The 21687-nt window shown below is 32.1% G+C and overlaps 3 protein-coding genes across 4 annotated transcripts; 1 reads left to right on the top strand and 2 right to left on the bottom strand.

Moving 5' to 3' along the window:
• Positions 1-1305: 1305 nt before the first annotated feature.
• Positions 1306-3451, bottom strand: LOC124442675 (mRNA decay activator protein ZFP36L2-B-like). 2 transcript variants are annotated; one of them, XM_046993169.1, is made up of 3 exons: positions 3193-3451; positions 2402-3010; positions 1306-1826 (listed from the first exon to the last, which is right to left on the bottom strand). In XM_046993169.1, the coding sequence occupies exons 1-3, from the start codon at positions 3244-3246 to the stop codon at positions 1746-1748; spliced, it is 744 nt and encodes a 247-aa protein (XP_046849125.1). In that variant the 5' UTR covers positions 3247-3451; the 3' UTR covers positions 1306-1745. The 2 variants fall into 2 exon arrangements, with proteins under 2 accessions (XP_046849125.1, XP_046849124.1); XM_046993168.1 differs by lacking the exon at positions 1306-1826 and having other exon boundaries at positions 1927-3010.
• A 2127-nt stretch (positions 3452-5578) lies between these two features.
• On the top strand, positions 5579-8756 carry LOC124442678. Its single transcript, XM_046993171.1, is given in 4 exon segments — positions 5579-6160; positions 6505-7135; positions 7138-7562; positions 7736-8756. Coding segments are annotated over 4 exon segments (2085 nt in total). The 5' UTR covers positions 5579-5945; the 3' UTR covers positions 8550-8756.
• On the bottom strand, positions 8702-15448 carry LOC124442672 (ADP-ribosylation factor GTPase-activating protein AGD2-like). Its single transcript, XM_046993165.1, has 21 exons — positions 15127-15448; positions 14511-14666; positions 14094-14207; positions 13828-13920; positions 13624-13734; positions 13486-13554; positions 13337-13408; positions 13086-13192; positions 12900-12988; positions 12513-12592; positions 12203-12296; positions 11550-11721; positions 11245-11371; positions 10813-10953; positions 10662-10739; positions 10508-10552; positions 10311-10437; positions 9957-10090; positions 9789-9877; positions 9220-9385; positions 8702-9033 (listed from the first exon to the last, which is right to left on the bottom strand). The coding sequence occupies exons 1-21, from the start codon at positions 15247-15249 to the stop codon at positions 8953-8955; spliced, it is 2268 nt and encodes a 755-aa protein (XP_046849121.1). The 5' UTR covers positions 15250-15448; the 3' UTR covers positions 8702-8952.
• Positions 15449-21687: the final 6239 nt, after the last annotated feature.

Genomic DNA, 21687 nt, shown 5'->3' with positions numbered 1-21687 from the left:
AAGGCTAGTCTTATAATATTTATGCACAATAACTTCAGTTTTTAGAGCCGTTTCATTCTTTATTTGTAGCATTGTTATGGTTTATAATAAAAGAATGTACAAATCCTTTAAACGCTCACCTACTGTAAGATTCGTACGAAGACATTTGTTGGGGCATATTTTACGAGCTTTGCCAAAGAAATGTTTAAGTTAACGTACTTCAAAATTCTTTGTTATCTTAATGAAATCTCATTTGGGAAAACGCCAGATTGTCTGACCAATGCTTCATCATACTCCTGCCCGTTCTAGTTTTCAGTGATGGATCATTATGCTGCTGTTATTCCCTACATAATTCTGGGTTGTGAGATAAAATAACCAGATTGCATGTGTCAAGAAAAATAAATGTACGATGAAAGTTCTTGCTTTGCATAATTTGGAGCGTCGTTCCGCTGCGTGGAAAGTGCTTTGTGAGAACAAAGATTCACAGTCATTTCCCTGTATTGCGATATTAGTGCCATCAGACGCAGGGCGACCTCGTAAACACAAATTGGAACTCAACGGCTTTATTAAAATCTTTTCCGTGTTAGTGAATATTTTTGCCGCGTCATCATTTTGGTTGATCAAATTTTATTCATCGCTGCAGGGAAAGGAAACCGCATGGCAAAACGACGTCATTGCATTGTAATAATACGAGTGAATATGCCTACATTTCAGCAAATGTTGCAAATTAACCTATAAACAACGTTCCTAATCCTTTAAAGGAATTTAAAGAGAAGAATTTTGATACATTTAATCATTGCAAAGTAATCATTTGTGGGGCCATGTTAAATGTTATTTGAAATAGCAAATATATGAAACGATTGAGATTTCATTTATGTAGATAAATGATGGCGTGTAGTATAGTACATTCATTTAAATTCAAAATTGTGAAAATCATGGGAAGCCAAAGAAAATTAAGCAATCTGTTCAATTCAAAGTTTAATAAACGCCGGAAATGACTTATTTTACTGCTCTCTAATGCGATTTTTAAAGTAATTAAACATCGCAATTTTCATGTACATTTTTCATAAAGCCGCAACTTCGTGATTGTGTAGATTTTGTCAAGAACAACTCTTCTTCCAACTTGTCTTTAAAATTGAGCTTTTGCAGATGTAGTGTTTATACTCATTCATCATCTATGACATTTGAACCGCATGTTCAAGTACAACTCAAATTTTGCCAAAATGAAAATTTACACCTTCGAAGAGATTAATGTTACATCAAACTTTCGCTTTTGTGCTTTTACTGCAAATTGCAATGAAAACTCTTATGAAACTACACACAGAATTGTTTTGAATTTTTTATTATCATCAACCCTTACATTCTCGTACCAAACTCGGAAATATTTTAAATTAATCACTTGGTAGTTTTCCAAATGTAACATTTAATCTCAATAATATTAACGGAACAGCTTATTTAATAATATACAAATATATATATAATATATTAAAATTATTTATCTACTTCTACAGGACATCTGAATTTAGCTTAATATGACAAAATAATGTTATAACTTTCGCATCCATCTTAATAAATAATATAAATATTGGTCATTGGTTCAAGTCCTTTTACGGAAATTTATGTGCAGTCTATACAACAATTTAACTCGTGTGCTTTTAACTTAAGGTCGTGTTGGCGAGGCATATTCACAGTTAATAATATTACTATACAATTAATAACCAAAAGATATAAAATTTCAACTCTAAGTATAATCATCAACGAGAAATTTAGAAATGAAAATAATGGTGTTTCACACCGTAGTATCCACCGACAGACTCCATGGCATTGCTGTGATTCTGATAAATTACCTACAAAACGAACATATGCGTGTAAATCTTTTTAACTCCTACATAATTTGGGTTAAAAAAAGAATCATCGCATAGCCCACAAGGTCTGACGGGGTTTTTCTTAAATAGAACGCGATTAATTTGCAACTCCTGTTCATTAATATTAAAAATGCGTAAATCTCTGCTCAACGCTACTGCTGTGTATCGCAAATATCATGGATAAATTAGAACAACTTGACAAATTCTGTGGTCAGTTCAAATACAATCGAAAAAACGAGAAAGCGCTGGCCTGTATTTGGGGAACAACGAAGGAGGTAAAACGACGTTGAACTTTCCCACAATAAAATGGACGAAGACTCTTAAAATTGCGATGCTATGTTATTAAAGACGGGCAAACGTCGAAGACTACTCCAATCTTGATCAAAACCATCCGAATTAGGAGAACCAGTTGAGAATTCATCGCTTAACGACGAATCGGTAAATACATCAGATGCATGCTTTGTCAGATGTTTTACTGCGTCAACATTGAAGGAACGTATTTCAATTGGGTTGGATGGCCCGCTGCGCATTGGAAATGTGCAAAGATTGTTACTCACATTTGGAAGTGGTGAATTTGAAATTACTTGAGCAGGCGAAGGGCTTCCCAACGGACTCTCATCAAGAAAAGGAGTCGAAGGAGAAAGCGACAATGGAGATTCAAACACTGGAGATGGAGGGCTCCCGGTAGATATGGGAGAAAGTGGCGTCGTTAAACTTTGACTTCGCTCCAAAGGAATACGTTTCTCGTCCGCGTTGTGAATAAAATGACATCGTGGACCGTATGGACAAAAGCCAATAGTGTGAAATGTTCTGCAAAGTTCCGTTTTGTATTTTGGATGCCTTGTGAGCTGGCGGAGTTCGTGGTAGCCATGCGCAAACTGGCATTTATCGCCATATTTACATGTACCGTTCTCTTCATAGGGCCTGCACAACTCTGTTTTATAACGACTTGAGTTAGTGATGCTACCCCTACGTCTTTCTTCTTCAGCAGAACTAATGGCACTAAGAGCGCGATCTCTGGATGGTCTGCTTACTAGCATTGGATCACTGAGTGTAATAAGGTTTGTTGGCGTTTGTCTAGCCCCGTTTGTTGAATGTCTTCGTGGTAGCGAACCAACAATTCGTTTGTCCCCTCGTGCTTTTAATTCGAGGGACATGAGCTTACTCTACAGTGAATTGTAGATGAATAAATCACTTTAACGAGTTGCATCTTTTTAGATAGGTACATAAACGATCTATAATGTCTTTTTAAAACAAAAGCAACGATCACAACATTCTCTCACTCACGCAATCCCCACATTCATGAAATTTATGTAACAAACATAAAACATTTTTATTCGTTATATACCTTTAACAGAACATCGTCCATTTCATAAAAAGCCGATACCAGCGTTGCCGACATGCCGTAAAAATAATGCTTGTATAACGTGAACTATCAAAGGTTATTTTGCTTTTATTACTCCTTTGGGAGAATCCCGTAAACACGACTGCCTGCTCCTTTGCTGTTGACTTTCTACATCTCCGTGATTTTATATAAATGATATGACGATTGTGGGTGGTGCGTCATGGTGTCACGTGATAATTTGAGATAGGAAACGGAAGTAGAAATTGGCGTAAGAGCCCATTAGTAGGCGCAAGTTGGGAAAGAATGGGAAAAGCGAAAGATCTTTAAATCTGTAAATCTGTATTGACATACTTCCATGCTTACTACACGTCTTCATATCTTAAATGAATTTTGGGTGTCACTTTTATCGTCATTTTAATTGGTAAACGGTCCATCTATTTAAAGTATCTTATGATGAATTACGTCAAAAGGCTTGGCATATTGTATTACCAAGTAGGGTATTCCTAATATGGAATGTTTGGCAATACTAAAATCAAACTACGATTTGAATATGTTAGAGTACATAATGGATAGCAACGAAATGATCATATTTGTCTATTTGATATCTTTCTGTAACGTTGTACGCAGTATTACAACATTTGCATTTGTCTAATTTTTTTCCTATAGCAATCTAACAAAAATAGACAAAAGTTCCTGTTGGTTCGGCCATAAATGTGTCACAGTGCTCATATTGCTTATTCCATTATTGTCTTGAAGTGAAACAGTGTGAAAGAGTTTTGTTGTTTCTGTCATGAGCCAAAAGCAGTATGATTGTTTAAGTTAATTATGCCCTCGAATGCCAAGACTACCTATGTTGAATGGTTTTGCTGATCTGTTGTTTGAAAATAGCATCAAGCAGAGAATGACAGACAAAGCATAAAAATAATGAGATAACATAGGATGAGTGTTGTGTTCGCGTCCTTGCCAAGTGCTTTTGTTCATTGAAAGGATAACAATTCAAATGGTATTCAAAAGTTTAAAATTGACGAATTCAAGGGAAAAGTGCAACATTGAATCAGCTCGATCAGCATTTTAATTTTCGCAATTACGGATTTTGTGAATGGCCTAAAAAATCCGAGTGACCTTCCATGCGCCATGTATAATTTTTTCCGAGCTGCCATTGTTCGCATGTGGATCTTTAACATTGAAATGAAATTATCATCTGAACATACTTTCTTGTTGTTAAAGTCTTAAATTAGTGTGACAACAAAATGTGAAAGAAAATTACCAGCATAATCATAGCATTGATACCTATGGTATGGAATGTCCATTACTACATCATTTATTTTGGAATGAAATATGTTTTGGTAATAAGCTCCATGAGTCATGAATATATTCCATATATTCTGAAGCATATACTCAAAGTTTGATCTAGATATAAATGAATTCTTCACTTCATTGTGTGAACAGGAATACGAGATTGTTGCATGTGCATCGAGGCAACGGAGCACACCGAGAAACGATTATCATTGTACTTATCAGTTTCATGTATTCTTGCTAGCGCTATTCTTTCGTGGAATTTTTTTCAACTGGATGGTTATTGGTGAAAAGTTAAGCATAAAAATGTTACCTGTACCAAGAACTGTTTTTCTGTTTACACCACAAAAATCTAACATGTTTTGCTTGTCGGGTTTTTCAAGTATCATCACTATTCAGCTTTTCCGTTTCCTCTTCTCAGGTGAACAATTGCTGACTCTTAATCATTGAAATAATTCGTTCCTCGTATGCCCCCAACGGTGTTGCAAGTTTGTCTCGACACAAAAGAAAGCAACATAAGCTTTTTCTCTTCATGGAAACCAATGTCCATTTGTCAGTTGTTTTATTGCCTTCCCATGGTCTTTTTATTTGTTTGCTTTTCTTGCAAACCGAGCTTTCTCATGCCTATTTCAATAGCATTTTTCCTGGCAAGGTTGAACATTGCAAATTAAGTTTTATGCTAACAGTTCTACATGAATAAGGCTTTGCACTCTTCTCGAAGCCGTTTTAATTAGATTTATCAAACTTGTGCAATATGTTCGTTTTTTTATTGTAACATTGAAGACTTCCCTAAGATTAAGTTCGATTCAAATATTCATGGCTATCTTCCTGTTGGACCACAGAAAATATGAATGACGTTTGCTAGCGTCATTTAAATCGTAGTTCTTAGTATTACACTTAACTTAACGAATCAGTCGAATGTTCCGAATGGAAAACCCAATCGTGGAAGACATAGCGTCCACGTTCTATTTTTAAAAATGAGTTTCGTATCTTTTGACACGAAAACCATTATAATACAATGTTCCAATATCGGCATCACGAGATTTTTTACTTGAATAAATTATGCATATTGTGTTCTCACCTATTATTTTTGGATTTCCGTTGAAAAATCGACGGTAAAAAAGGCACTACTGGGTACTGGGTAACACCATGGCTAACACACCAAAAGTGAGTAGGGGCTTTCCAGGCTTTACGGACAGTTTCTGACAATGTAAATGCAGAAAATGATGTCATATCTTCGAATCACTCCTCGGGTTGGGATCGGGTACGGTCTTGTTCGATCCTTTCCGAAAAATGAAAGTGTGCGCCATCGCTATTTTTAGCCAGCAAACATGTTGTAAACTAAAAGTCAATATGAAATATTTCTGCATTTAGCAGAATTTTTGCGTTGCGTTTGGTATTTTTTTTGAATGTTATTTTTATAAAAGTAGTTTGATTTGCGTCACAGAATAATATGTATGATGATTAAAAACTCTGGCGATATCGACTTATCAGAAGCTTTATCTGGGAGTAGAATGTGTTTCGGAAATAAAGGTTTGCGTTTGTTGAGTATGCGAACTAGTAGATCAGAGATCTTGGCTAGTGATGGATTTCGCAAGATTGAACCGAAACCAACGTGTTTGGTTAAATCATATGAACATGACTGTCATACTTCTAAGGGAAAAAATGCTTCAAGGTAAAACTATAAAATTGCTTCAAAAAATGGGGGTAAATCAAGGTCAAAATATTCATCAGTCTCCACTGAGCCTAAATGCAGTACAAAGATGAGTTGATGTAAACCACTAAAAAATTGTCAGGTCAACCAAATGCTGATTATTGTTGATTAGCAAAATCAAGATCAAATTAAAAATCCTTTGTGTTTAACAACTCAATTTTACAATAAGAGATTTAAAGTTTTCTAAATGATTGGTCATCTTAAACCATCCTTTTACCATTTATGCTAGTTTATTAATTCGTGAGTGAGATTAGTTGAGAATTGGCACAAGCTAAAATTTGGCATTTTAAATTTACCATTTCAAGATTGTTAGAGTCTAGGTCCACTCGAAGAGGAGTGCGTATATGTCCGACTTGTAAGAATCGTGTGGGTTATCGCTCAAAAATCTGTAAACATTGTTTGGCTAATGCTGGTGGACATAATAGGACCAAATGTGTACGTAAGAATTCACGAAAGAAGTACATGCAAGAGTTGAGTACATTTGATAAAAATACAGATTCAAAGATAATCGTTGGAAATGATAATTCTGAAAATTCTGTGGGAGATTCAAAGAGACTTGGTAGTAATTCAAATACATTTACTGTAAAGAAAACTAGTTTTCTTACTTGTGACAGACTATGTACACCAAAGAATAATAATATTGATGAAAACAAAGTTGACAAAAAGATTGTTGCATTTGAATCATTGAATCCAGTAAAAAATACTGTGAACAATGTTCTAGATGAAGCATTATCAGAAGAGTATTTACCTCCTATTCCTTTTGATGGAAGTGATGTAGATAATATTAATGAATTGAAGCCATCTACTGATGATGTTATATTGGCAAAGGGAAATGCAGTCCAAGTTAGTTGTGTGTCTTTGAATATACCACAAAATAACTTTAGTGATGACTTGTTTGCAACATCTCATGATGATGTCATAAATAGAGAAGTGTGGTGAACTTGCAACATTATAATGATGTTTCACAGTCAAAAAGTCAAATTACAACACAAGGAGATGATTATGTTTTTGAAAAACATTCATTATCTGTAGTTGGACTAAATCATGATAAAATTGGATTCTCTCTAACACAACGTCAAAACATTGGTGGCATTGACACCTCTGAAACTGTCAGAAATGTGTTCACAAAGAGCATTATTGAAACTGCAGCTTGTTTGACAAGACCTTTTGGAAAAGATGAAAGTAATGTTTTGGGTGAAGCTGATGAGAATGAAAAGACAAGAATGCAATTCAGCAATTGCAATGGACGAAAGAAAGCCAATGTGTTCTTGATACAGTTTTTAAGAATTGAACCAAAGCCTTATTCAGATTTATCTCCTTCATCACATAAAGACAACGAGCAAAGCAAAATCAAGGAAAATAAGTAGGTGGCTCATTTTTTAATTACTTATCTTCCTTACTAATACATTTAGACATTTCTTTTGTTGTCAACTTATTAATAATAAGATCCTTTTTTGAATTGACATGCTTTTATAAAAATTAGCTGATAAAAATCATATTTACTATAGATAATGTGAGACAATTTTTCATTTTTAGGTTTTTGTTAAGTAAACCTACCAGGCGAGGAGTTAAGATGTGTCATTTGTGCGGGAAGGATGTTGGCTGTCGTTCTAGAATTTGTAAATTCTGCAAAGTGATTACTGATACAAACTCTGAGAAAATCTCAATATTGGATCAGAAAAATCTTCTTGCAGTTAAACTTTGTGAGTACTTCCATTTGGAAAGTGTTTTATTCTCGGTGAAGAAAAACATGGACTCTTCCGAAGATAGATGTTTTGTTAAAAAAATTGATAGTTCCTGGAAGGGGGGAAATCGGCCTAGCAGCAGTAACACAGATCACAAATTTTCATGCAATTGTAATGGTATTGAGATTAACACTTGCATTCACATTTCATGTTTAAAACAAAAGCCAAACATCGTCAAAGCTAGAATTATTGCGTTGAAACCTCTCCTTATTGATATACTACCTATCGAATTTATGTTCAAAGAAAAACTTCGTAAACTTTGGGAAATATTTAAAGAAGATGAAAACTGTCCTCTAGTGCAGCAAGTTTGTCAGAATATACTGGTTGTGATGGATGTGACTTCAGATGCAAAGATATTGCCTTTTCATTATACACACGTACGTTTTGACAAAATAAGACGTCGAAATAACACTGAGTTTCATATATTCTGTTCAGGAGCAACATGTTCTGCTTGGAACGATGAGAAATTTAAAAGTCCAGTCACGTGTCTACATTATTGTATCGGTTTGTGGGCTATCGCTTCGGACAGCGAATTAAAGAAATACTTCCGTGCATTTCTGAATGCAGAACAAGTATACTTGCACAGTGATGTGTTCGACAATTAATTTGACGGTGATCCGTTTAACTTTTGCTTTCAAACATACATAAGTAGTTTACTTATTTATTGACACGGTTTTTTTTTGTTTGTTGGTAGTTATTAAATCATTGAATCTGCTAATCTTATCCGGTTTGTTAAAAGGCATTTGACACGATAAGATTTAATTCCTGAATATTAATTCTGAATTCCTGAATTAAATTTTTTTATACCAAAACAATTGTTGTGCTAAATTATTTATAAGGCATAATTTTTCTAATGAATTCGCCGTTTTTTAATAAAGAATGTTGGCGTAATTTGTTTTGACATCAATTCTTAAGTAAAGATGAAAAGCTCCGGTATCTTTGAATTAAATAATGATTAATTGCGTTACAGGATTATATTTTACCTTATATATAAAGTTAATTTATGGTTTAATTGTCTTCATTCATTTGCAACTGTGATTTCGAAAATGATTGGTTTTCACTGTCTCCACTACTGACAATGGAACATTCCTTAAAAATAAGAATTATCAAACAAATTTCATCTACTGTAGTGATTTCATAAAATACTGTAGAACCTCTATATGCGCAGGAAGTTCGATTTTAGTCTAATTGACCCATTCAATTTTACATGTGATTATATTTTTAAATATTTTTTATGCCATTTTTCACGATTCCTTCTTATATTTTATAGCGTACCTCTAGATTTCCATCTTCTAACAGATTTCCCTCCTCTAAACAATTTTCACTTTCCAAAAGCTCTTCACTCTTGTCAAGTTCGACTTTTGTGTCACTATTGTCATTCTCTGACCTCACAAACTTTTTCTCTGCATACTTTAAACGAATAAACTGAATTCGCTCATCCCTTAATAGAAATAAAAATTGTTTTCCTTGTAGTTCTATAATCTTTCATTAACAGGACAAATGTGAACGATGATTTTGACGGGTCGTTGAATGTGGAAAATGTGAAGGTTAGACAAACATTGCTTAAAGTTCTAACTGTAATGTTGACCCAAACCATATTATAGTTCTTAAATCCAAACAAACACGTGAAAATAATGAAATCCAAAGAGTCTCTAAGATTTTCTATAAACCTAAATAACATTACTACAATAACCAATCATAAACATAACTACAACAACCAATCATAAACATAATAACTACAACAACCAATCATAAACATAACTGCAACAACCAATCATAAACATCATAACTACAACAACCAATCATAAACATAACTACAACAACCAATCATGGTATCTGATTACTTGTTAGAATCCCGAGAAGGTTTCCTGTAACCATCCATATTATATTCATAAATTTCATTTACCAAGGTATTACCGCGTGACTCCATGAACTGAAAATTTCAAAACGAACGAAGTATGTCTTAACGTCATAGAAAATGGAAAATACTACAACATCAACAAATAACTTACCTTGACAACTTTTTCTTCCCATTTATCTAAGGTCAACGAACGTACTTTAGAAATATGAACTCCCAAGCTACGATGAACTCCCGAACATTCAATACACATGACAATACCAATGTTTATACTTGCCCAATCAGGACCTGAAGCAAAAACATTTAACGTTCACAATATTCGACCATACGAAATTAATTTTCCCTAATTTCAAACCTAGTTTACTTTGAACAGTTTTGGTAATATTTCATGTTGGCAGAATTACAACTTTTGTTTTCATTTAGTGAGTTGAGAGGAGTATGAAAGTGGAATAAAAGCGGCACAATAAAATCGTTACTTTTCTTGGATAAAAAGTTATCTAGCACTTACGAGGATGTGTACAATCAACACATGTTTTATTTCCTTGGACTTTTCTAATTCGCTCAGAAGCGTTTGTGGCATACTGCTTATCATCCTCCGGTTTAACATAACCATAAGCATAAGTTGGTTGCAGCGACTACAAGGAGCGTCGTAGGACATCAGTTGATTACAACGTATGGAGCAAAGAATCAATTAAAAAGATATACCTGAAGTTTTTCCTTAGATTTCTTAAAAGCTTCCGTCGTTGCTGCCTGAAATTGATTATTACCCGTCAAACAAGTGGATTCTATAAGGAACTTTAACTAACGTTGCCCAACGATTAATGAACAAGGTAAGTAAGATAAATAATAATATGTTTGCCTGGATAGCAGCAATCCATTGATGCATGTCGTTTTCTGTCAAGGCTTGTAGGATTTGTTCGCTTTTAGGTGATGTAAGCTAGAGTAAACAATGAGAAGATGTTTTGTTTCTTTCTCCTTTCAGTGTTTACCTCGTCACACGTGTAACATACTTGGAAACAAAAATTTCGATCAATTTCTAGCTCGTCACATGTCTTTACGTTGCTTAGTAAGAGATTAGCAAATTCATTAGGCTCCTTTTCATCTTTGCCTTGAACCAATAACTTTCCTGAGGCTTCGTCGACGATAAAATACTACATGTAGTAGAATAACAACAAGGTTAAACAAGATGTACAATTCGTTTTGAAGAAAATATGTCAGCCCGAATAGTATTAGAACTAATGGTAGTCAACGTTTCGGGATAGAGGTAATTACTGTCGACACTTTGGGGGTAACACTAAGGTTGAGAAAGTCAATACTAAGGAATAATTGAGGTGGTAGACTAAAAATGCGCATTTTAGGGTGATTACGTGCATTCAATACATATGCAACGGCCACGAGTCAATGACAAAAGTTGTAATTTATAAATTTGTAAAACGCATTACTAGTAAAGGCCATTTGTTTTTAGGAAATGATCTTTGTCGCAATCTCAGATAACCACGGTGATAATTTGGCCATTTTGAAACTGGGACAATGTCAGAAAGGTCTTTTTCCACATTGTCAGTGAAAGATCTGAAAAATACAATTAACAGTTAATAAGGTATGGTGATTTCAACTAACAGTTTTATGAAACTACAAAGATTTGTCCTTTGATAAATGTTTGTAAATCGTGATCTGCATCAAACAAGTTATAGGAAATCTTCTAGTAAAAATCTTTGGGACTGAAAAAGTTTTCATAATAATGACTAACTTTTCATTCAGCTCGTTGTCGATTTCTGCTGTGTTTGATGGTGTATTTTGTAAGAGTAATTCATTGTTTGCAAGTTTGTTGCTTTTACATTCATTATTCACAGATTTTTCTGTTTCAGCCGATTTAAATTCGCTCCACGTAGAAATCTCTTCCTTTTCTGTTTTGGCAGTAGCTAAACAATTGTTTATTAAATGTTTTAACTATACAACACTGACTATACTAAAATTGATACATTCTGAAGGTAAAAGTAACAATATATTTTGCTTGAAACGTTTAATAAAATCAGATCGCCAACACAACATGATATAACCTAATACCGTGCTATTTAGATTATTCTCGATAACGTATTGTATGCACAAGAAACGTAGAAAGAAAAGTTTAAATTCGATAGTTATCATTTTTAGAAGAGTAGCTATATTAATTTTGTTACTTTTTTCCAAAACGTCAACCTCAATAAAATCTATACGCAAATGCCATAGAAATAAAGTAAAGCAGAACTTTGTAAAGTAAACATTTATTTATAAGTGCCATAAAAAATAATATCTTTTCCTACTACAACACCCACGGCTCGGCAATTTTACTTTTCAGGTATTCAGACAAAGCGCAAAAAATCAATTTGGTTAGTTTTAACTTCCTTATGAGGGAAATCTTACAAGTTTGGTTTTGTTCAATGTTTTCGTTTGACGTGTTTGATTTAATATCTTCTGGTTCCTTTTTTTCTCCATTTCGCACGTCTTCCAATTGATCCTAAATTTAAAAATAAAAAATGGGCTGCGATAATAAGAGAGTTTAGTGGCATTCAGCCAAATGAATATCTGAAGTATGAAGAAAGATAAGGAAATACAATGTGTGGTTGGAAGAGACGGTAAATAATAAATGTTGGTAAAATTGTAGGTTTCATGCCCGTAACAAAAAAGTGAAATAGAAGCTTATTTTTTATAATATTTTTCATCAATTTTGCACCTCTTGAGCCCCGTTTACTCTTGTAGGCGACGCCTCCAGCGTAACATTCTGACCTCTTTTTATAGATGGTTCACGGAGACCTAAAGGAGACAAATAAAAACTTATGATAAGATAAGTACTACTAAGCGTGAGAGACAGAGAACAATGTGGGAATGTAGGGTTGTTGGTCCAAAACCTCACACATCATCTTTAAATTTGGAGTATGAATTTAATCAAGCAATAACAATGTAAACGAGCGTTCTTTTTATCTAGGAGATGAAAGAGAGGGCTTTGTTTCACTAACTACAATCGAAAATGTCTTCTGCTGTCTTTTTCACCTTGATAACATCCAAAGAGCATTCATTTTAATTGTTCAGCAATTTACAAGTGAACTCTATCAGAAATCACCTGAATTTCCAAGTAAGCCGTTAATTCTGTTGAAAAATTTTCCTGCTTGAGTGTTTACTGTGGTCACAGATTGCGCTAAAGTTGTTGACCTACAAAAATTATCAAAATTTTGCCATTAATAGCTCTTCTCACACAGCTCAAGGGTGATGGTATGTTCTTAGAATCCCTCATTATCATGTAACATACCCTAGGAAAGTGACCGGTTCATGAAAAGCACCTTTATCTTTCTCCAAAGCTCTGTCAATTTTCAACTGAACGAGTTTCTTTAGCCTTGCATCATTTTCGCATTGAATCTACACATTGAGTAGTACCATACACAATTTCTTAACTGTTGTCAAGAGTTCCATACGTAAACCTTTACCATACGTAAACCTTCACCATACGTAAACCTTTACCATATGTAAACCTTCACCATACGTAAACCTTTATTAATTTACCTCACTGTGAACAACTCTATTCAGTAAGTTGTCAAAAAAGACATTTGTATACTCCTCAGATTCTTTGAATATCTTAAATGATAGTTTTAATGGAAAAGTGTTATCAAGATAGCTGAATGACTTGAATTAAATAATAAAATGCACTAAACCTGATAAGAAAAGTTTATAAAGAAATACTTTGCCAAAATATGTTCAACCATAGTTTTCACAAAAGAAATCTTAAAGAAAAAACAATGACATTCAATTAAAGATAAAACAGTCCTTATTAGTGTTCTACTATCTTGTACCTTTTTGACAGAATTCATTTCTCTCAAGGAGTTGATATAAGTTGACAGCAACATGTGATAATGATGTCTTGAAGTGAACAAGTTAAATGCAAGCTTGTCCAAAACTGAAGACTTAATAATAAATATTGACAATATGAAAACAATGGCTATGTTATATAAAATCTTCTACAATCATGTACACATTATGAAACTCCTAAAGCAAACCTCTGGGAGTGTGTTGATATTTTGACAGTTTGAAAACTTTTCCCAAGATATTGTGAGATCATGTCTAGCTTTTGCAACTTGCTGTTTCATTTCCTGATTGTTTTTCACAAAATAAGAAATATACTGGAGTTACATTACAAAATTTTGTAAGTAAAGGATAATTTGAGATGCCAAGGCAGAGATAAAACATCAAAATAATATAGCAATAATAGCTATGGCTATGACTATTGTCATTGCTTTGAAAGAGAAATTCTTTAGAAAGGTACCTTGACTTTCTCGAATTCCTTTGACAAAGTTTCAAGCTGATTGCACAGAAGCATTTCTGTTTGATTGAGGAACATTCCATGATAACAATCCACTCTTTGTAACATGTCAGTGAACTAGAGACAATATATCATTTATAGAGCAGTTAATGCAACAGATATTGTTGATGTTTTATTGAAATAAAGGTATTGGTCCCAAATTATAGTTATATTACATTATAATTAGCCTGTCTGTGTGCAATGATTATTAGTGAAACAAGTTTGCAATTGTTGTTTCTAAAAGTTGTGCATTTTCTTAAAGAGCTTAAGGTTTTCCTCACAATATAATATTGAGAATGGTTAAGGTAGTAATTTTATAATGCTACAGAAATAACTGGAAGTAATAAAGTTGGTCAATTTATACTTGGTATTGTACGGTACCTTTATAAGAGGAGTTTTTAAATTGTCATCTTTTGAAAAAACTTTGGCAACCCTTTGCATACCCAATGTCAAATTTTCACTAGCAGTACTGAAGGCCAATGCAGTTGTACGGTAAATATTGGCACAATTAGCAACATGATTAATGACACTTCCAATCTATATTATTTCAAATACAAAAATTCAAATACGTAATGAAAACAAAAATTCTCATAAAATTGTTATAACTCATGACATCTCTATATCTGTCGACGTTTTTCTCATTCATCAATTCTTAATTTACACATAAGAAATTTATTTATCATTATGAAAGTTGAGAATTACGGTAGAATGGCAGTAAAACGACCTTAGATTTAAATTTTTAAACTAAACTTAACATTTCTGACAAAATTTTGTTGTAAATGGGATGAAAATTAAAATAAGTTTTACTATTTTCCTTAGGTATAGTTAACAAAACATTTTGGTCGATGTCACATCGTTCAGTAAACAGTAAAAACATTACAGAAAAATGACTAATTCTAATAAAGTATGTTGTGATTTTTTAATCTATAAGTAACGATTAAGTATATAAACAGAGCCAAATAATATAGACATTATTTCAACATTCATTATTAAACACCTCTTCTGTTCGTTCTTCCCAAAAGTTCAAATTTTGTATACAGTAGGGGCTTTCGTCCAAGATAAATCCCAATGTCGGTAGGTCTGGCAAGATATTTCTTTCTTCTTTCAAATAAAATGTCATATTTTGAAATTCGATTTTTTAACCAAAACAAAAATGAGAACAGAAACGATAAGAAAGTTAAAAATAAAAGAATGTTGGCTAACACTAGTCTGAACGAAGCACACTATTTAACTCCAAACTTGAAGTTGTTTTCGTAGATATCAATTTCATCACAGCAAAGGATTGAACACAGCACTGCATTGACCCAGGATTGAGCACTGGATTGAATACAGGAGAATGGCGTGAACACAGGATTGACTGAATACGGGATTGACATATAAGGATTCAGCACGGGATTGAACAAAGCCTAAAAGAAAGGGATCTGAGCGTTCCTATTAAATTGATTTCGATGAGGTTAAAGATTTTACTCATACTTTTTTAAGCTTATTTTTTATCATGCTTTCAAAGAGATGTTTCAATCAAGTTCAAAAAAATGCTGACGAAAGAAGCCAAGAGATTTAAGACAAGATTTAAAGTTAATGTTATCAGAAAAAATGGTTGACGTTAATACGATTGTGAGAACAAACATGTAGTTAGGAATATAGTTTGTGGGGTTAGGAGGTGTTCGTGAGGATAGGAGTAGGGTTTATGGGTTTAATAGTAGGGTTTAGTTGAAGGATTTATAAGGTTAGGACTAAGGTTTATGGGGTTAGGAGCAGGGGTGGCGCTAGAGGGGGTGGAACACCCCCCTCTTGTCAGCGAGTCGGAAAATTTTATTTTTATTCGAAAAATTGTAAAACAGCCAGGGGAAATTTTTTTAAGAGTAAAAAAAGCGATACCTCTCTAAGCTATCTTTGATAATTTGATAGCAGCAGTACACTCGAAGCTTTTATTTTATCATCAGTTTGATATTCGTGAATAACAATATTGAATGCAAAGTCTTTTTTACAGTGAGTTTTTGTCACATCATTTAAGGCACTTAATAAGTACTTGCAAAAATAAATTTACTTTTAGTTGGAGAGTGTTGAGTGTTCCCAATCTATCGAAGATTGTTTTAAACATTGCTGAGTGAAAATACATCAACTATAGACTTTGGCATGAAAATGTGTGAAAATGCATGAACTAAAGTATTTGGCATGAAAATGCGTTAAAATGAAAGAACTAAAGTCTTTGGCACAAAAATGTGTAAACTATAGTCTTTTTCATGAAAAATCGTGAACTATAAACTTTTGCATGAAAATTCGTGCACTAGAGTCTTTTGAATGAAAATTGGTGAACTTTAGTCTTTTGCGTGAAAATTCGTGGACTATAGTCTTTTTCATGAAAAATCGTGAATTATATTCTTTTGCATCAAAATTGGTGAACTATAGTCTTTTGCATGAAAATTCGGGAACTATAATCTTTTGCATGAGAATTTATGAATTATAGTCTTTTGCATGAAAAATCGTGAACTATAGTCTTTTGCGTGAAAATTTGTGAACTATAGTCTTTTGCTTGAAAATTGGTGAACTATAGTCTTTTCTATGAAAATTGGTGAACTATAGTCTTTTCTATGAAAATTGGTGAACTATAGTCTTTTGCATGAAAAATCGTGAACTATAGTCTTTTCCATTACAATTCGTGAATTATAGTCTTTAACATGAAAATCGTGAATTATAGTCTTTTAAATAAAAAATCGTGAATTATAGTCTTTTACATCAAAAATCTTGAATTATAGTTTATTGCACGAAAAATCGTGAATTATAGTCTTTTGAATGAAATTTGGTGAACTATGGTCTTTTGCATGAAAATTTGTGAACTACAGACTTTTGCATGAAAATTCGTGAATTATAGTCTTTTGCATGAAAATTGGTCAACTACAGTCTTTTGCATGAAAATTGGTGAACTATAATCTTTTGCATGAAAAGTCTTTTTCATGCAAAAGACTATTTTCATGCAAAAGACTATAGTTCAAGAATTTTCGTGCAAAAGACGATTTTTCATGCAAAAAACTATAATTCACGATTTTTCATGCAAAAGACTATAGTTCACGATTTTTCATGCATAAGACTATAATTCACGATTTTCATGCAAAAGATTATAGTTCACGATTTTTCATGCAAAAGACTATAATTCCCGATTTTCATGCAAAAGACTATAGTTCATGATTTTTCATGCAAAAGACTATAATTCACAAATTTTCACATTTTCTCACACAAAGACTATAGTTCACGAATTTTCACAAATTTTTACATTTTCTCGTAAAAAGACTATATTTCGCGCATTTTCACAAATTTTCACATTTTCTCACACAAACGCTATAATTCACGCATTTTCACAAATTTTCACATTTTCTCACACAAAGACTATAGTTCACAAATTTTCACAAATTTTCACATTTTCTCACACAAAGACTATAGTTCATGCATTTTCACAAATTTTCACATTTTCTCACACAAAGACTATAGTTCATGCATTTTCACAAATTTTCACATTTTCTCACACAAAGACTATAGTTTACACATTTTCACAAATTTTCACATTTTCTCACACAAAGACTATAACTCACGCATTTTCACAAATTTTCACATTTTCTCACAAAAAGACTATAGTTCATGCATTTTCACAAATTTTTACATTTTCTCACACAAAGACTATAATTCACGCATTTTCATAAATTTTCACATTTTCTCACACAAAGACTATAATCATGCATTTTCACAATTTTCACATTTTTCACACAAAGACTATAGTTCATGCATTTCACAATTTTCACATTTTCTCACACAAAGACTATAGTTCATGCATTTCACAATTTTCAATTTTCTCACACAAAGACTATAGTTCATGCATTTTCACAATTTTCACATTTTCTCACACAAAGACTATAGTTCATGCATTTTCACAATTTTCACATTTTTCACACACAAAGACTATAGTTCATGCATTTTCACAAATTTTCACATTTTCTCATAAAGACTATAGTTCATGCATTTTCACAAATTTTCACATTTTTCACACAAAGACTATAGTTCATGCATTTTCACAAATTTTCACATTTTCACAAAGACTATAGTTTGCATTTTCACAATTTTCACATTTTTCACACAAAGACTATATTCATGCATTTTCACAATTTTTCATGATTTTCTCACACAAAGACTATAGTTCATGCATTTTCACAAATTTTCTGATTTTCTCACAAGACTATAGTTCATGCATTTCACAATTTTCACATTTCTTCATTCATAAAGACTATAGTTCATGCATTTTCACATTTTACATTTTTCTCACACAAAGACTATAGTTCATGCATTTTCACAATTTTCACATTTCTCACACAAAGACTATAGTTCATGCATTTTCACAAATTTTACATTTTCTCACACAAAGACTATAACTACGTGATTTTCACAATTTCACATTTTCTTCACAAAGACTAGTTCACGCATTTTCACAAATTTTCACATTTTTCTTTCACACAAAGACTATAACTCACATGATTTTCACAATTTTTTACATTTTCTCACACAAAGACTATAGTTCATGCATTTTCACAAATTTTCTATTTTTCATTAACAAAGACTATAGTTCATGCATTTTCACAAATTTTCACATTTTCTCACAAAGACTATAGTTCATGCATTTTCACAATTTATATTTTTCTTTTCACATTAAAGACTTTAGAATTCATGCATTTCACAACTTTTCACATTTTCTCACACAAAGACTATAGTTCATGCATTTTCACAATTTCAATTTTCACACAAAGACTATAGTTCATGCATTTTCACAATTCTCACATTTTCACATTAAAGACTATAGTTCATGCATTTTCACAATTTTACATTTTCTCACACAAAGACTATAGTTCATGCATTTTCACAAATTTCACATTTTCTCACACAAAGACTATAATTCACGCATTTTCACAAATTTTCACATTTTCTCACATAAAGACTATAATTCATGCATTTTCACAAATTTTCACATTTTTTCACACAAAGACTATAGTTCATGAATTTTCACAAATTTTCACACTTTTCACACACAAAGACTATAGTTCATGCATTTTCACAAATTTTCACATTTTTCACACAAAGACTATAGTTCATGCATTTCCAAATTTCACATTTTCTCACACAAAGACTATAGTTCATATTTTCACTTTCACATTTTCATTAATAAAGACTATAGTTCATGCATTTTCACAAATTTTCACATTTTCTCACACAAAGACTATAGTTCATGCATTTTCACAATTACATTTTTCACACAAAGACTATAGTTCATGCATTTTCACAAATTTTCACATTTTCTCACACAAAGACTATAGTCATGCATTTTCACAATTTTCACATTTTTTCACACATTAAAGACTATAGTTCATGCATTTTCACAATTTCACATTTTCACACAAAGACTATAGTTCATGCATTTTCAATTTTATATTTTCTCACAAAGACTATAGTTCATGCATTTTCACAAATTTTCACATTTTCTCACACAAAGACTATAACTCACGATATTTCACAAATTTTCACATTTTCTCACAAAAAGACTATAGTTCATGCATTTTCACAAATTTTTACATTTTCTCACACAAAGACTATAGTTCATGCATTTTCACAAATTTTCACATTTTCTCACACAAAGACTATAATTCACGTGATTTTCACAATTTCACATTTTCTCACAAAGACTATAGTTCATGCATTTTCACAATTTCCATTTTCACACAAAGACTATAGTTCATGCATTTTCACAATTTTCACATTTTCACACAAAGACTATAGTTCATGCATTTTCACAAATTTTTACATTTTCTCACACAAAGACTATAGTTCATGCATTTTCACAAATTTTTATATTTTCTCACACAAAGACTATAGTTCATGCATTTTCACAAATTTTCACATTTTCACACAAAGACTATAGTTCATGCATTTTCTTCACAATTTCACATTTTCTCACACAAAGACTATAGTTCATGCATTTTCACAATTTTCACATTTTCTCACAAAGACTATAGTTCATTCATTTTTACAATTTTCACATTTTCTCACACAAAGACTATAGTTCATGCATTTTCACAATTTCACATTTTCTCACACAAAGACTATAGTTCATGCATTTTCACAATTTTACATTTTCTCATTAAAGACTAGTCTGCGTATTTTCACAATTTTACATTTTTCTCACACAAAGACTATAGTTCATGCATTTTCACAAATTTTCACATTTTCTCACATTAAAGACTATAGTTCATGCATTTTCACAATTCTTTCACATTTTTTTTCTCACACACAAAGACTATAGTCATGCATTTTCATACAATTTTCACATTTTCTCACACAAAGACTATAATTCACGCATTTTCACAATTTTCACATTTTCTCACACAAAGACTATAATTCATGCATTTTCACAATTTTCACATTTTCTCACACAAAGACTATATAGTTCATGCATTTTCACAAATTTTATCATTTTCACACAAAGACTATAGTTCATGTTTTCAAATTTTCTACATTTTTCACACAAAGATCTATAGTTTATAAGTATTTTCACAAATTTTCATGATTTTTCTCACATTAAAGACTATAGTCATGCATTTTCACAAATTTTCACATTTTCACACAAAGACTATAATCATGCATTTTCACAAATTTTCACATTTTCTCACATAAAGACTATATTCATGCATTTTCACAAATTTTCACATTTTCTCACATTAAAGACTATAGTTCATATTTTTCACAATTTTCATTTTTCACACAAAGACTATAGTTCATGCATTTTCATTTTCAAATTTCACATTTTTCACACAAAGACTATAGTTCTACGCATTTTCAATTTTAAATTCCTTTCTACATTTTCACACAAAGATTATAGTTCATGCATTTTCACAAATTTTCACATTTTCTCACACAAAGACTATAATTCATGCATTTTCACAAATTTTCACATTTTCACACAAAGACTATAGTTCATGCATTTTCACAAATTTTCATTTTTTCACACAAAGACTATAATTTATTTCACAAATCTTTACATTTTCTCACATAAAGACTATAGTTCATGCATTTCACAAATTTTCACATTTTCTCACACAAAGACTATAGTTCATGCATTTTCACAATTTTCACATTTTCACACAAAGACTATAGTTCATGCATTTTCACAATTTTCACATTTTCTCACACAAAGACTATAGTTTCATGCATTACAAATTTCACATTTTCTCACACAAAGACTATAGTTCATGCATTTTCACAATTTCACATTTTCTCACACAAAGACTATAATTCATGCATTTTCAAATTTTTACATTTTCACACAAAGACTATATAGTTCATGCATTTTCACAATTCTATTTTTCACACAAAGACTATAGTTCATGCATTTTCACAATTTTCTCACACAAAGACTATAGTTCATGCATTTTCACAAATTTTTACATTTTCTCACACAAAGACTATAATTATGCATTTTCATAAATTTTTTCACATTTTCTCACACAAAGACTATAGTTCATGC

The sequence above is a fragment of the Xenia sp. Carnegie-2017 genome, unplaced genomic scaffold (assembly GCF_021976095.1).
Source record: "Xenia sp. Carnegie-2017 unplaced genomic scaffold, XeniaSp_v1 HiC_scaffold_20, whole genome shotgun sequence".
Classification (NCBI taxonomy): Eukaryota; Metazoa; Cnidaria; class Anthozoa; order Malacalcyonacea; family Xeniidae; genus Xenia; species Xenia sp. Carnegie-2017.
This window is presented reverse-complemented; position numbering and strand designations above follow the sequence as displayed.